We start from the raw sequence: 17,165 nt of genomic DNA, 5'->3' as shown, positions 1-17,165 counted from the left end.
TTCCTACATCTAAGCATAAAAATTTGCTATCTCTAACAGTGAAAAGAACAGAAGCTCCTATTTATGCTTACTTCTATCTAAACAGTAAACTATGTACCTATATAAGCTCGTTAATCTTCAAAATGACCACAGTGACCACAGGTGTTATTATTCCCATCCCAAAGATAAAAGACCAAGGCACGAAAAGGTAAAGAAATTAGCCTAGGTTACATAGCTAGTACATTATAATGTTAGGAGTCTAATCTCTTGTGACTCCAGACCAATGTTCTTAAGTGTGTTCAACATCTCTCATAATCAGTTTGCTTGTCTATAAAGTAGGGGAAATAAACCAGACTGCCTCATAGGAGTTAGAAGATCAACAATATCATAGAAAACTACTGTGAAAACTTATACAGTATTGTTAATATCAACACAGAGACACTGTATTATAAGGAGATTTAATGTAAAATTATACTAACCTTCATTTAACAATATGCAATCAGGGCTTAACAAAATCTTGTTTTTTCCAGACAACTTAGACCTTTACTTTTGAGTTAAAACCTTAAGAGGGTCTGTGTATAACTCCAGCACACTTTGTCAATTCAGAGTAACTTTACCTGAAAGCCCCTCATAGAAGTTTTCCTCATCTGCCAATGACATCTCTCTATCCCAGCTCCAAGCTCTTTATTTACTCCTTTCTGGAGGAGTGAGTTTTTCTAAGTATGGCTTATTATTCTCTTGGATCTCTCTCTTTCTTGTCCTTCTCCTTCTCCCCGCTTCTTCTCCTTCTCCTCCTCCTCCCCGCCTCCTCCTCCTCCCTGTTCCTCCTCCTTCTCCTCCTCCTCCCCGCCTCCTCCTCCTCCTCCTCCCCCTTCCTCCTCCTTCTCCTTTCTTCAGAGAGGGCGTCTTGGTCTTGCTCTGTCTCCCAGGCTGGAGTGCAGTGGCCTGAACACAGCTCACTGCAACCTCGACCTCCTGGGCTCAAGCGATCCTCCCACCTCAAGATTCCCAAGTAGCTGGAACCACAGGTGTATGCCACCATGCCCAGCTAATTTTTTAATTTTTGTAGAGACAGGGTCTCACAATGTTGCCCAAGCTGGTCTTGAATCCCTGAGCTCAAATGATCCTCCCATCTCGACCTTCCAAAGTGCTGAGATTATAGGCGTTAGCCACCATGCCTGGCCTATCTCGGATCTTTTGTTCCTGTCCTCTTTGTAGCAGCAGAAGAAAAGAATGTTTTGTAAGGAAAGGATCAATACAATTTGCTTAATACCATTAACTCTGAATGGATATATTTCCCCATAACTATTTTGTTTCAGTTTCAAAAGACTTGGTCTAAAGGAATTAACGCTTTATGCGCTATTAGTAAAGTTAAAATAATGACTGTATTTCTTCATGCAACAATTCTTTTTTTTTTGAGATGGCATCTTGCTATGTCACCCAGGCTGGAGTGCAGTGGCATAATCTCAGCTCACTGCAACCTCTGCCTCCTGGGTTCAAGGAAGCAATTCTCCTGCCTCAGCCTCCCGAGTAGCTGGGACTTCAGGCGTGCACCACTGTGCCTGGCTAATTTTTTTTTTTTTTTCTATTTTTAGTAGAGACGGGGTTTCACTATGTTGTCCAGGCTGGTCTCGAGCTCCTGACCTCAAGTGATCTGCCCGTCTCAGCCTCCCAAAGTGCTGGGATTACAGATGTGAGCCACCGCACCTGGCTGCAACAATTGTTTATTGCTATCCTTAGAAATGTCTTTAGTATATTGTTAGCTCACTTCCAAACTCATGTGTTATTCAACTTATATATAGCACTAGTAAACAACTCTGGATTTTGAAATAAATTTCTGTAATAGCATTATTTTTGAAAACATTTAAATATTACGTGGATTTTAAAATTAGATAAGAACAGAAATAGAACTATCTAATTACATTTACTTTTGTTGAGGTTAACATTAAAATTCGTTTATATTTTTTGAATTAGTATCAGGTAACTGAAGAAATCTAGAAGTGATGGTTAATTTCTGATTTGTAACAATCTATAATTAGGTACTTATAATATGCAAATCACAATGTATATAAGTTATCTAGAGATAATTTAGAGGTGATTTTGCCTTTTTTCCACTCCCCAGAAATATCTTGCCTACTACATTTATGTAGAAGAAAATGAGACTGAGTTGACGCACTTTCTACCCTAGAAAAATGTTCTGTCTTAATTGTATTTTAATATTTACCTATAACTTACTTAAATATATTTTTCACTAACTTATTTTTCTATTACGAAATCTACCACTATTCTTATAGCGACTGGTGTAAATTTACCTGAGTTTATTCATTGTTAACAAGATCTCTTCTCTAATCACACCTGCCTCTTAAGAGTCATCTGACATCTAGCTCATCCTTAGTTCTATGCTTCTATTTGTGGTGCTTCCTTAACTTGAAACGATCTCCTGTGTTCAGTTGTCAATTGATGTTTACCACTTTTTTCAAGATTTGGCTAATGTCTGACTTTTGCCAAGAAATTTTTCTTAATTTCTGCATATTGTGATGGATTCCTTATTATATACTAGTTTTTGGGGTCAAGGGGAGGACATAAAATTGAATCAAGAATTGGAAGCTTTTCCTTCTGCTCTATAAACATGACCTAGAATATTATCTGAGCTACACTCTAAGCTGTAGGTTACATATTATTAGTAACAGGAACATTTAGTAAGCATATACTATGCACTAATTACAATATAAGTGCTTGACATGCATAATCTTGTTTAATCCTCATAACAACTCCATGTAACTTGTAACTATTTCAAGTTTACAGAGCTAATAAGATGAAAGCAAGAACTTGAACACTGAGTCTGTATTCAGAGTCTGGTGGTAACCACTGTGCCTTCCTTATACCATACTCATAGCACTCACTACTTCCTTTCTTAGGCCTCTTTGTTCATGTCTTTACATAATTTGTGTAAATGTGTTATTCATCCACAAGACAGAATGCTTTTTAGAGTAACAAAACCACCCATATCCTGCTCCGATTAACACAAAAAACAGCAAATAGTAGCTGCTTGATAAAATAAACGTACACACACATCTATAAACAAATGCATGCATATAAATTAGAATGTTTCCTTACTTGAATAATTAGAATTTTTAGCCCCATGTTTTATTTCACAATATACTATTAAGTATCTCACAGAAAATATCCTAATTTCTTCATAATTCCTGTTGTACTGTATTCTACACATATAACATAGTAAATCCTTACTGAATAAAGGGTTAAAAGAGGCATTGAATAGTTCAATTACTTTAAAAGTTAAAAACATGTTATATAATTATTAATATTTTATAATATCAAGGAATAAAGGATTCTGACTTCTATCATCTAGCAATTTTGATGCTCATCTCATGACTGTTTCATTTGTCTTTTTCTTCTCATAAGGGTTCCCAGTTTAAAATAAATACAGTACATGCAGAGACTGGAAATTAATTATGTAAGAGGAATAATGCTATAAAGTTTCTAAGGGTCAATAAATCTAAGTAAAAGGTAATACAACTCATGGCTTAAGATTGCTATTAACCCACTGGTAAATACCACCCCAAATCAGAGTAAACTACTGTGGAATATAGTATAAACTCCTGTAAAGATTGGTAGCTATTGAGCCAGGCGCAGGTGGTGGCTCACGCCTGTAATCCCAGCACTTTGGGAGGCCAAGGCAGGCAGATCACGAGGTCAGGAGATCGAGACCATCCTGGCTAACATGGTGAAACCCCATCTCTACTAAAAGTACAAAAAATTAGCTGGGCATGGTGGCGGGCGCCTGTAGTCCCAGCTACTTGGGAGGCTGAGGCAGGAGAATGGTGTGAACCCAGGAGGCGGAGCTTCGACAGAGCAAGAATCCATCTCAAAAAGATTGGTAGCTATTTAATTTAAATTAATGCTTCCTTATTTTTAGTTCTTATATAAATAATGCTATTAAAACAAAATTAAAATATACAGGTAAAAATTTACATTATAATTAGGCATATATAATTAGTTTTTCAGTTATGTTTAGTCTTTTTATCATTGTTGTGTTTAACTTTTGGAGATAATTTCAGGGGACTATTTCTTCATATTGATCCTGTAAGCACCTTACAGCCAAATAAAAATCCTTATTTTACATTTGGCTTAGATAATTAATGATTTATTGTTTTAAAAATTCAGTAAATCATTTTACAGTAATTAAGACTCAATAATAATGAATTAACAATACTGACATCCTTTCTGATTGATATCCATATGATTTCTTCCATAAAAACAAGATACATTTCTTTTCTTAAGGTATGCTCCCTTCTATAATATGTTTTCTGAAAGGTGTATTTAATATGCCTCATCAGTATTGCACTAAAAGGACATGGCAACCTAATCTTGATCTTTATAGAAGACTTTTCATTATTTGATTTAAACAATTCGTTAATTATTATAGCTTCATAAACACTGTTATGACAATGCATCTTTTGAAACTTCAACTCTTTGTTCAGGGAAATTTCTAATAAAAGTCATACTTTAACAGGGGCCAACGGAAAGACATTATTTTTACTTTTTCATTCACTGAAGGAACAAAGACATAATTCACCCTTCTTCAAAGTCTTAAGTCACATTACATATTCCTAATTGAGAGAGAATTGAAGTAAAAAACAGGAAATAGAAATTAAATGTGTATTTACCTGTATTAGACAAACCCACAGTACTGTTTTCTGAAGTAATTGGAATCTGTACTGTTTTGCTGTATCCAGTTTTTGTCTGTGAAAGAAAATGAGGAATATGCAATGTCATTTACTAAAGTAGGTCACTTGAAGCCCATGTTAACATAAAAAGAATGGTTACAGAGATTAAAGTAATTATCCCTCAAATATGAACCCTCTAAAATTTTGGTATATGCATCTTCAAACAAAGCAATTCAGAATTAAAGGTAACAATTGCTTTCAGCTCTACCACATCCAAGGATAACAAAATATAAGGCCACACATCTTGTCTTTTAAAAGTATTATAGCTCCAAGTGACAAAGTATAAGGGGCTGACAGAAAATCTTATACTTTGTCTCTGTTCAGCATGTACCAGAGACTGAAGTTACCTTTGACGAATTTTATTCTACTGACTAAAAGCCTAAGTTTCCTATTTTACAGCTAACACAGATATAAATAATACACACTTTATTCTGTAACTGTAATTTGTTAGGATAATATAGCAGTTAGTAATTGATTATGTTAATTCTGATATAGAAATTCCCCATTTTGTGTGATTCTACTTGGGTGAACTACAGCATGCGCACATGAAGGAGCAATACACTCCTAGATTGGATGCCTGGGATTAGCCTCACTGTGTGGGGAAGAAGCTAAGGAACAAAAAGGAAGATGGCCTGACTTCAGTCAAGCAGAGAACAGAAATGGCAAATAACTAAACCAACTGAAACAAAATATGACATTCTTAACATAGTTTTGAGTGATATCTACGCATATCTTTATGGAACCATTTTGTCATGCTGGTATTTTCTAACCAGTCATGCTCCTGGACACAGGACATGCTGACTTAAAATATGTTCATTGAAAACACAGCATAAAAATTTTAAATAGAAAAAAAGAAAAAAAATCTTTCAAAGAAATATTGTTAACAATTTTACTGAAATAATTCTATATGTACATAACCAATGTAAAAATGTATAGGGGATTTATGGAGTGCATATACAGAGAAATTTAAGATTACCTGACTTACCTCACAAGAAGGTAAAATGGCATTATTTGTTTTGGGAGTGGATGAGGTCTTTGGGATTAGTATTTCAGGAGGAGAAGAAAAAAGACTTAATGTTGAGGCCTGAGGTCCATATTCTCCTGAAGCTTCTATAAGTGATGTACATGACAGATTTTCTGGCTGAATGTTGTCAGATTTTTGTCTTATGAATGCTATCTCCCAAGCAGATTCTAACCTAGTATTAAAAAGAAATTGCTTTATGGATATGCTATGAATATAGTACAACTGAAATCCAAGATAATGTTTCAAATGTTATTAAAAAGTATTTCTTATAAAGTACTTAACACATCTTAAATTACTACTTTCAAGGAGACATCCTAAATGACTCATTCTCTCTCATGGATGGTATAGTTACCTCAACTTGGCTCTGGTAATTATGCTTTTTGCTTCTTCAAATGATACACCAATCATAGATTCCTTGTTGACTGAGACAAGTTGATCTCCTGGCTTCAAACGACCATCCTAACAAAAACAGTTAAGGAACAATAAAGGAACTAATGAGGTATTAAAAAAAAAATAATTGATGTAATTAAAGCAATGAAAAGTTTTCATGAAGAATGCCTTCAAAAAGAGTAAAAAGTAAAATCTTAGACAACCTCAGTAGCAAAATGTCTTGATTAAAGTCTGGCTTGGTAACATATATATGAGTAAAATGGAATGGTTCATGTATTGCATGAATAACTTTACATGCTAAAGAATTCTTAATATGGTAGGTAGGACATAGGCCAGTATACCAGGAAAAGGGACCTGTTTTAAAAACTGAGCATTATGGGGCTGATAAAGCTCTGACTCTGTGATAAAGTGGGCCAAATAACTGTGGGATATTTCAGAATACAAAACTCATTTATTTTATTTTCTCTGCATTCCTACATATGTCCTCCCACCAAACTATTCAATGTGTGTGTGGATTTATCCCACATTGAGATTTTTAAAACTTTAGTCAAGGGTCTTTTTTTAAAAAAAAAAATTAAATTTTCAAAATTTTTTGCAGAGATGAGGTCTCATTACATTGCCCAGGCTGGTCTCAAACTCCTGGGCTGAAGCAATCCTCCCACCTTGGCCTCCCAAAGTGCTGGGATTACAGGTGTGAGCCACTGCGCCTGGCCAAGGATTTTAATTATATTGATCCTACCCATATTTCAGCATAATCTTTTTTACTAGACCTGCTATCCCCCTATGATTAAGGCCTAGTTGGCTGTGCATATATTGTTAGCCACGTCCTGCTAATAATGACAATTCTAACTGGCTGCCTGGTGTTGCCTTTGCTAAGGCCTGGCTTGCTCATAGCTAGCCTAACTGAGTAAGACAGAGCATATCAGGAACAAGAGTTAATGTGGTTGTCAGATAAGTTTCCCAGTTTTTGTCTTTTCTTTTCATTCAAACTAGAAAATGAAAATAAGCTTTCTTCTTTTACAGTTCTTAAGGTATTTCCCTATTTATCATTAATTAGTACAGTGGTAGAAACCATTATTTTTATAACTATAGAAAAAGCTTATATGGTTAAAAAGGGAGATTTTCACCTTGATAGTACTTAAGTAACTTCCACAAATTCAAGAAAACATCTTTCTTTAAAGTCTTATCTACTAAAATATATCCCTTGGATACTGATCTTTGATCTAAGCTGTATTATTTATAATAATGGTGATTCACAGTTATTTTACTCCTAAATAACAATAGGTATTATTATTTTTTAAAAAGACATGAAGTACTATCTCTTTCACTGACTAAAGAATACATAGAAAAACAACAAAATTGACATAAAACTTGCATGAAAGGATTTTATAGAAACATATCTCAAATACTGTGTAAAAGACTATATAATCTAGATGCGTAATGACCCTATCCTACTGAAATGTAAACATTATTTAAAATACTTAAGCCAAAAGAGTCAACTTAATTTTTAAAAATATATAAGCCAGGCACGGTGGCTCATGTCTGTACACCCAACACTTTGAGAGGCTGAGGAAGAAAGATTGCTTGAGCCCAGGAGTTCGAGACCAGCCTGGGCAACATAGTTAGACCCCATCTTTCAAAAAAAAAAAAAATAGCTGGCACATGTCTGTAGTCTCAGTTACTCAGGAGGCTAAAGTGGGAGGATCACTTGAGCCTAGGAGGTCAAGGTCATGATTGCGCCACTGCTCTCCAGCCTGGGCAACAAAGCGAAAATCTGTCTAAAAAAAATATATATATATATATATATATATATATTTCTATATTATATATATTTATATTTTATATATATAATTTGAAAACAAATTTTGATTTTATGTAAATATGTGATTAAATATAGTTAGCAAAGTCAGACAACATAACATGCAGTGTTAGCACAGAGAAAAAGTTCACATGAAGGCAATTTAACCCATCTTGTATTAAAGTACACTGATGAATAGAAGCTGCATTTTCTGGCAGGAAGAGAGTCAGAGAAGAGAAGAAGAAGAATGCCTTCTGACTATGACTTCTGGTGTTTACATATTTTTTCTTTCTAAAAAGTATTCATAGCAGTTAGTTTCTTTCTTTGCCTCCTAGAATAAGATCTTAGCTGATCATGTGAATTTCTGAACCTGTTTAAAAGTCAGAACCTGCAAATGAAAACAAAGCTATTTTTGTAAGTCTGCCATTCGAGTGCATTCTGCCCCAGCTGGATTAATGTATATGTGAAGATACTAACTTCAGAGATATGTTGAGACCTCCTCCACCCAGTCTAGATTCCAATTCAGCAGTTACAGAGCAACTACCTGACATGGGAGGCAATGTGCCAAGCACTTTCTTATGTTGAACTTCAGATCTGAATTCTTTCACATTGACATTCATGTAGATGTTGAAATAATAATATATTCCTGACCACATAAACACTTCTGTTAAAAACGACTAGTACTATTCATTTCTATATTGACTTTGGTATATAGTTTTCTAAATAATACATTTCAATATTATCAGAAACCATCTATACAGCCTAATTCTGACTTAACAAACTCATTATACCTAATACTAAGGAACAGTCCTTCTGTAAGCCTTAAGATTCCTTTCCTATACTTTTACAAGATGTAGACTGATGGTAACCTTCTTTTAACTCCAGTTATTACCGTGAACTGAGGCAAGTTGTTTAGCTTTTATGAAACTCTATTTTCTTAGCTGTAGAATGGGGATAAATATATGTAACACAAGGTTGCTATAAGAATTAAGTAACATATGTAAATTATAGCACATTACAGGTGTTAAATAAGATGAGGTGAATGAGACTTCCATATCTGTTGTAGACAATTTTCATACTGATAGCAAATTTAATTATATTACTCATTAGATTGAGAACCTTTGATGGCTGCCAACTGGTAGGAAAAGTTGAAACTCCTCAACAACCCACACCCAGCACAACACATTTACTGCAACTTACTTTTTCTAGCTTCACCATCCACCTTCCACACCAGCATATTCTTCATTCTACTCTCAGAGAATGTGCCTCAAACCAGCCATGGTCTTTCGAACCTCAATGTTTTTACACATATGAATTCCTGCCACTTCTCTGCGATAAACTCTGACTTAAACTTCACAGCCCAATTCAAACACTATCTCTGCTGCAAGTTTTCTCTAGTTCCCCAGGATTTACTTAGTTGTGTCTTTTTGCTCAAAAAGCACTTTTACTTACCTAAAGGATTGCACTTACTTCGTATGGTCCTTATGTTTACATATCCGCTTTTCCCTGCCCTTGCATTAAAATATACTAAATCAGCAACTCCCATCTAGGGGCAATGATTATTTTAGTGGGCCAGAATCACTGATTCTTTCAGTTAGGCATAACTAGAACTCTGTCCTTTTCATGGTTATTTCCCTGGCACAGTGCTAGGTACATAGTAAGTCCACAATAGGTTAAAGGGGGCTAGGAAACAGTCTGAGGAAATTAGGGTAGCTATGACAGAAATAATAATGGCAAAGGAATAAAGAGAGTGACACTGCAAAGCAAACCATCTTGGCTGCTACTTCTTCAGCTCCCACCAGTGGGACTGGTTTCTTCATAGTTTGCCATCCAGAGGCCTGGTCCTGCTATTTATCTAAAAGCCTTAGCCCTGGTTCCAGTGCTATGCTCTCCATGAAAACAGATTTCCTCTGAAAGTCAAATATGTCCTACTTCAATGCCACAAATTACATGACGACATTGATTGTGAGACCTATAATTTCAGAGATAGAAGAGGAAAAAATACATATATACACACACTCATAAGTATATTACATACTGATATATGCATGTTATATATATGTGTGTGTGTGTGCATGCATAGCTTATATGTGTACGTTTTAATATATGTCTTAGAACCAACTGAAGAAAATATGAAATATACTATCAGATTTGAAGAGAGGATTTTGATTTCTGTCTGCTTTCCCTATATTACCAGCAACAAAAGAAAGAAAGAAAAATGAACATTTGAGAACTTTAAAGTGTTGTCGGAAATCTGACACAAAGGCCTAAGGAGGAAGTACCTTGGTGTGGAGCCCAAATGGTGCCAGTGGAAGGGTAAATAAGCAGATCAGTAATCCTCAGAAACATGACAAAATGACTACGGGACCGTTCATTCATAAATTTAAATTGAGCAAGTATGTATGTGTCAGGAACCACACTGGGGACTAACAATATTACTGTGAATAAAATCAGATAGCATCCTTGCCCTTAAGAAACATACTGTCTTGTGGTTCAGGCAGAGTTGATTAAACAATCATAAATATAAATATATCATTGCAAACTGAGATAGGTGACACAAAGGAAAGGAATGGGATTTAGGAGCATATATAGAAAAAAATAAAACCTAGCCTAGACTGGGGGAAAGCAGGCAACACAACCCTTAGGCAGCAGTCTTTGAATTGATAACTGGAAATAATGGGGGAAAGGAAATGGAGTGTGGTTTCCTGACTAGGGGAACAGCACACGAGATGGGAAAAAAAAAAAAAAAAAAAAAAGGGCCCTTCCAGGAACTGAGAAAATTCTACTCTGGAAGCATAGTGATAGAGAGCCAGAGAAGGACAGGGCAGAAGCCACACTATATGGAAACTTGTAGGCAACCAAATATTAGTAAGACATAAGTTGGGAGGGAAATAGGTATGGTGCATAAGAACAAATGATGCTACTGAAAGGGCTGATTCAAAACTGATGACAATTTAAGCTCCAGTGATGAGAATAAAGATCAAGAAGACTGATGGCTTCAAGAGATATTTAGAGAGTAAAAAAGTCAATGGTATGTGTTAATGAATTGAATAGTGTTATGGGAGTGGAAATAGGAAGCTGTTAAATTTTCTGACTTTGTGTAGCTGGAAGCTCTCATTCACCAAGACTAGGTAAATTGGAAGAGACTCTGTTTGGGGAGAGTTGAGCAGAATATGGTGTGATGTAAATGTCATGAGTTCTGCTTCAGAAATGTTGAGTTTGAGATACCTTTAAGAGGTCCAAGTAAAAATGTTGATCAGGGAACTGAATATGGGTATGCAGCTTAAAGGAGTGTCTAGGCCAGAAAAAGGGTCTAGGATTGACCCCAGATAGATATGGGACTAGCTGACAGGGTGAAAGGGCCTTGGAGCTCTCTTATTTCCTTAACTTTAGCAATTTATATAGTTGTTCTCAATTTATAGGGTGCCTCTAGCTCTTAGAGCTGAGGGAATCTTGGTTCTGCTTGAACTGAAAAGATGTATTCATAATATCCCATATTTGAACTCTGGATATGTTTTTCAAGGAAACATACTATTTTGCTTCTACTAAACCAGTATTTTATTCTCATATTTTCCAGGAGGAAAACATTTGGGGTGGGTGGTGGCAAACCATGAATAATTAAAGAAAATTTCTTCTGCGTTCCAATAACTCCCTTACAGTTTGGAAGATTTGAAAATATAAATGAAATATAATCTAGCTATAAGCTTGAGATAGCCTATATTGTTAATTACGAAACATTATAATGTTAAAACAAAATTGCAGAAAGTTAAAGCATTCATATGTATTTAAAAAATATTAACAGCTACTCAGTTCAGCAACTTCATTAAGATAACCTTATGAATTTGTTTCCTATTCCACAGATTCTACTATGTAGAAATTTTGTGCAGACTAGAAATTTATTAACATGTTAAAACAGTATTTAGAATATAGTAAATGTATTAATACATTGTTGTAAAATAGTTATATCAATTTTGTATTTGAAGAATAAATATGCATATGCATAGAGCTCTCCATCTTGAGAAAATATTTAAAAATAATGTAAGCACTAGAAAATTACTTCTTCTATAAATTTTTTTATTTTTTAGAGAGGCTCTGTTGCCCAGGCTGGAGTGTAGTGATGCAATCATAGCTCACTGCAACCTGGAACTCCTGGGCCCAAGGGATCCTCCCGCCTGGGCCTCCAAAAGTGCTGGAATTACAGGCATGAGCCATCGCCCCTGGTCCTCTTCTTCTACACCTTTTTCTTTTCTTTTTTTTTTTTTTTTTGAGACGAAGTCTCGCTGTCACCCAGGCTGGAGTGCAGTGGCGCGATCTCGGCTCACTGCAGGCTCCGCCCCCCGGGGTTCACGCCATTCTCCTACCTCAGCCTCCCAGTAGCTGGGACTACAGGCGCCCGCCACCACGCCCGGCTAATTTTTTGTATTTTTAGTAGAGACGGGGTTTCACCATGTTAGCTAGGATGGTCTCGATCTCCTGACCTCGTGATCTGCCCGCCTCGGCCTCCCAAAGTGCTGGCATTACAGGCGCGAGCCACCGCGCCCGGCCTCCTACACCTTTTTCTATGTTGCCCGGTTTTGGTCAGATATGACCCGGTAGGAAGAACATTAATAGCTCTGTGCTGCCCTCTAGTGGTAAGTAGAGAATATAGTCAATGAGAAAATTTTGCCTTTTAATACTTCAATGAAATTATAAGAAAAAGTAGATATCATAAAAATAATTTCTTAATCTGCTATCACTGACAGAAGATAAAGAGTCATTCAGCACCACTGCTATCAATTTATTACTCTAACTCCAAATAGTTTTCATCGTAACAAGCACAAAGTGATGCTTGTCTTAAGAGCAAATTCTTTGGTCAGGCGCGGTGGCTCACGCCTGTAATCCCAGCACTTTGGGAGGCTGAGGCGGGTGGATCACCTGAGGTCGGGAGTTCCAGACTAGCCTGGCCAACATGGTGAAACTCTGTCTCTACTAAAAATACAAAAATTAGTTAGGTGTGTTGGCACACACCTGTAATCCCAGCTACTAGGGAAGCTGAGAGGTGGGAGAATCACTTGAACCTGGGAGGTGGAGGTTGCAGTGACCCGAGATTGTGCCACTGCACTCCAGCCTGGGTGACAGAGTGAGACTCTGTCTCAAAAGAAAAAAAGAAAGCAAATTCTTATCACTTGTTAGGTACCTTGATCTACTACTGCATTTTATCAAGTATAGTTTAAGAAATGCCTTAGCTATATTGAACACACACACACAGACACACACACACACACACACACACCTCTCAGCTTTAACGCTAAAGTAACACCTCAATTCTTGGAAGAAAAAATTCATTTTTTTGTTTGTTTGAATTTGTTTAAATTTAGCTTTTAAATATTTAATAATTTAAATTTAATAGCCAAAAATTTATGCCATTAAACTTATTAAATAATACTTTTTTTTTTTTTTTGAGACAGGGTCTTGCTCTGTCATCCAGGCTGGAGTGCAGTGGCACGATCATGCCTCACTGCTCTTGATCTTCGGGGCTCAAGCAATACTCCCACCTCAGCCTCCAAGTACCTGGGACTACTGGCATGCACCACCACGCCCGGCTGATTTTTTAAAATTTGTAATAGCGCTCAAGTCTCTCTACGTTGCCCAGGCTGGTCTCAAACTCCTGAGCTCAAGCAATCTTCCTGCCTCTGCCTCCCCAAATCTAGGATTACAGGCATTAGCCACCATGCCTGGCCTCTATAACACTTAGAACTCAGAAAGTGTATTTAAAAGATGACTTATTATCTGAACAAATAAAACAATTGAAAGTACTACAACTATTTTGAAAGTTATCGGTAAAACGGAATTTTTCCCTAACAAGACAAAAAAATCCAGTTGAAAAGATAAACTGCTTGGTAAATAAGTGTTTGCAGTGGTGGGGGAGGGATATGGGCAGTGGGTAAAAGTAGTAGGACTATTTAACCAAACAAGAACAAAATAAGAAGATCCTTTCTCATGCTATATAGCTTGATATTAATAGAATATTATATTAATTTTATTAATTCTTAATTATATAATTTTATTAAATTCTTTATATCTGATATCTCTCCAAAATCAAATGGAGGCAATCAAATGGAGAATATTTTATTAATTTTATTAATTCTTAATTATTAATATAATTGTATTAAATTCTTTGATATCTCTCCAAAATCAAATGGAGGCAATTTTCAAAAAACGACACATAATCACTTTAGTAAAACAGAAATAGCAAATGAAATCTAAGAAGAATAAGAATTCAAATATAGTAACCAGTTTGTTAAATTGCTGGGGTTGTCCTTCAAATTTGGGTCTGAGCTTCCTACCAACCAAAGTGAAAGGGAGCTCATTATGTATTTCTTACACTGAAGAGGAGAGTAAGACTTTCTAATTCCTAAAAAAAGACATTTTCTGGTTTTAATGAGTGATAAAACTCATTAGCTCAACAAGAACTGTGAATTCAGAAATTAGATTTTGTTTGCTGTTTGTTTTGTTTTACATTTAGTAGAGGCTAAATGAATGTAATTAAAGTTCTACTGATCTAACTTAATAAACACTCAAAGTAGTAGAAAGATAACAAGTCATCAAATATAATTTCTCTCAATCAGATACAGGATAAAAGTTGAACAGCATGTGATTTAAAAATAATAACCTTATCTTACAGTCAGAAATATCTATTATTTTTATAGAAGAAGAACCTATTTATTTCTTGGTTTAAAGTTCCTTGAGGGCAATAGTCTTATCTTCTAATTCCTTTGTATTTTTCACTGAGGTATGGTCACAGTGGATATATAAATTCACTAATGAAGAAAAATAAACTTCACCACTGGTGGGTCTTTTTGTTTGTATTTTTGGTGGGCATGGGACATATTTTTACCTTATAACAGTCTCCTCCAGGAATAATTTCCTGAATATATACCAATGGGCCTTCATTCCGGTTAATTCCTCCTAGTATCTTCAGGCCAAGGCCTGTTTCCTTGGTAATTGTAATCATCTGAAAGGCAGGATCCCTAAGATAAAGTAAATTAGCACACACAGGTTAGTCTAGAGATCTGTACCTATTTTTTTCTTTAAACTACTTATTAAATCAAAATCTGAGATCTAGACCAGCGACCCTTCACCTTTTTTGGCACCAGGGACTTGTTTCATGGAAGACAATTTTTCCACGGGGGGTGGAGAGGGGATGGGGGTGCAGAGGGGTGATGGTTTTGGGATGATTCAAATGCACTACATTTATTGTGCACTTTATTATTACATTGTAATATATAATAAAATAATTATACAACTCACAATAATGTAGAATCAGGGGGAGCCCTGAGCTTATTTTCCTACAACTAGACAGTCCCATCTGGGGGTGAGGGGAGACAGTGACAGATCATCAGCCACTAGATTCTCAAAAGGAGCATGCAAGCTAGATTCCCTCCCATGCACAGTTCACAATAGGGTTCGTGATCCTATGAGAATTGAATGCCGCCACTGATCTGACAGGAGACAGAGCTCAGGCAGTAATGCTCACTTGCCTTAGACTCACCTCCTGCTGTGTCGCCTGATAACAGACTAAGGACCACTACCAGTCTGCGGCCCAGGGATTAGGGACGCCTGATCTAGACAACCCAAAATACTTAGTACTTACTAGCAACGACATTTTTAAAAAGTATGGTGACATAACAGCAATTAAATGAGTTTGCTTGCCTATACTTTTAATTTTCCCTATAAAACATCCAAAACACAAAATAATTTACAATGATAATGCTTATTTCTTTGGAGTAGAACAAAAATTTATTAAAGGTGACGGAAAAGATTGGCTTTTACCTGGTTATTAGACTACTTGAAGAATTCCAAAACTAAATATTTTAAGTAGCTTTAAAAGACATGTCTGTGGCCATTTAAAGCAAAGTAAATATGACTTCCATTTGAATCTCATAATTTATCTTTTTAATTTAGAAAGAATATTTTCTTGGTAAAAAGTACTTGTTTCAACTGTAATTTCTGTCAGACATAAAAGCAATGCCATTTGAAAAGAAGGGACTGTACAAAACATCCTGCAAAAGGGATATCCAAGTTGCATTTCTGAATACCTGGGTCAGACCAGAGACTTTTACTGGTCAAACAAAACTTGAATTAAGTTTGAAATAAGATTTAGGGCTGCCTGTTTACTAATACTGGGTACTGTGCTAAACAATACCTAAATAATAACATCTAATTTAATATCTACAAATCCTTAAGATTCTTACCCTTATTTTTTTAAAAGACTCAAAATTCAGATAGGTTAACTTGATGGCCCAAGTGTGAGCCCAGTCAGTCTTACTTCAGAGGCAAAATGTGATATGTAATCTACTTTGTTGTTGTGTTAGAGCCATTGTTGAATATAGGACTTCCAGCTATCTTCAAATACATTGAATAACTGAAACTACTATTAAAAAAAGAGTTACTTCATATCTTACATGATTATAGTTTTTAGAAAAAGCTTTCTTAGCTTCTGCCGTAGAAACTCTAAGAACATCTTTAAGAAAACTGTTGCATTCGAAAAGATAATTTCTAAAAGGAAGAGAGAAATTTTTTTAAAAAGCACATAGAACTCCATTTTTGAATATTTTGCTCTCCATGTATGACATCATTTAGAGCTGTATTACAAGTATACTGAATTCAGCTCTAATTTGGGAAGGCCTATCTGGTTTCTAGGGCAATAGTCAATCAGCTAGAAAAAAGGCAGAGAGGACAGGGTCCAAGGGTCCAAAATGCACCCTAAATTCATTCTTTTTTTTCTTTTTTTTTGATACGGGGTCTTGCTCTGTCCCGGCTGGAGTGCAGTGGCACGATCTCAGCTTACTGCAACCTCTGCCTCCCAGGTTAAGCGACTCTCCCACCTCAGCCTCCTGAAAAGCTGGGATTACAGGCGCGTGCTACCACACCCAGCTAATTTTGAGTATTTTTGGTAGAGACAGGGTTTCACTACGTTGGCCAGGCTGGTCTCCAACTCCTGACCTCAAGTGATCTGCCTGCCTCGGCCTCCCAAAGTGCTGGGATTACAGGCATGAGGCACCGCCCCTGGCCAATAAACCCCTTCTTTACAGGATAGTAGATTGCAAAAACATAAACGAGTAAAGTCTAGAAATGAAAGATAAGGTAAGAAAGGGAAGTAAGCTACCTTATTAGATCTCTCCACTAACTCTTAAACCCTCCAAATGTGAATGGCCTTCACTGGGGGCACAAACAATCTCCAGCA

The 17,165-nt window shown here is 36.1% G+C and overlaps 1 protein-coding gene across 6 annotated transcripts in view; it reads right to left on the bottom strand.

Moving 5' to 3' along the window:
* STXBP4 (syntaxin binding protein 4) overlaps positions 1-17,165 on the bottom strand; it is a 227,434-nt gene that overhangs the window by 188,006 nt on the left and 22,263 nt on the right. For all 6 annotated transcript variants that reach the window (XM_055258752.2, XM_063629923.1, XM_063629921.1 and 3 more), the window contains exons 4-7: positions 14,817-14,949; positions 6,104-6,210; positions 5,713-5,923; positions 4,668-4,743 (exon numbers count right to left, since the gene is read on the bottom strand). In XM_055258752.2, coding sequence (XP_055114727.2) covers positions 4,668-4,743; positions 5,713-5,923; positions 6,104-6,210; positions 14,817-14,949 — 527 coding nt within the window. The remainder of the gene's footprint in view (positions 1-4,667; positions 4,744-5,712; positions 5,924-6,103; positions 6,211-14,816; positions 14,950-17,165) is intronic.

The sequence above is a fragment of the Symphalangus syndactylus genome, chromosome 20, assembly GCF_028878055.3.
Source record: "Symphalangus syndactylus isolate Jambi chromosome 20, NHGRI_mSymSyn1-v2.1_pri, whole genome shotgun sequence".
Lineage (NCBI taxonomy): Eukaryota > Metazoa > Chordata > Mammalia > Primates > Hylobatidae > Symphalangus > Symphalangus syndactylus.
This window is presented reverse-complemented; position numbering and strand designations above follow the sequence as displayed.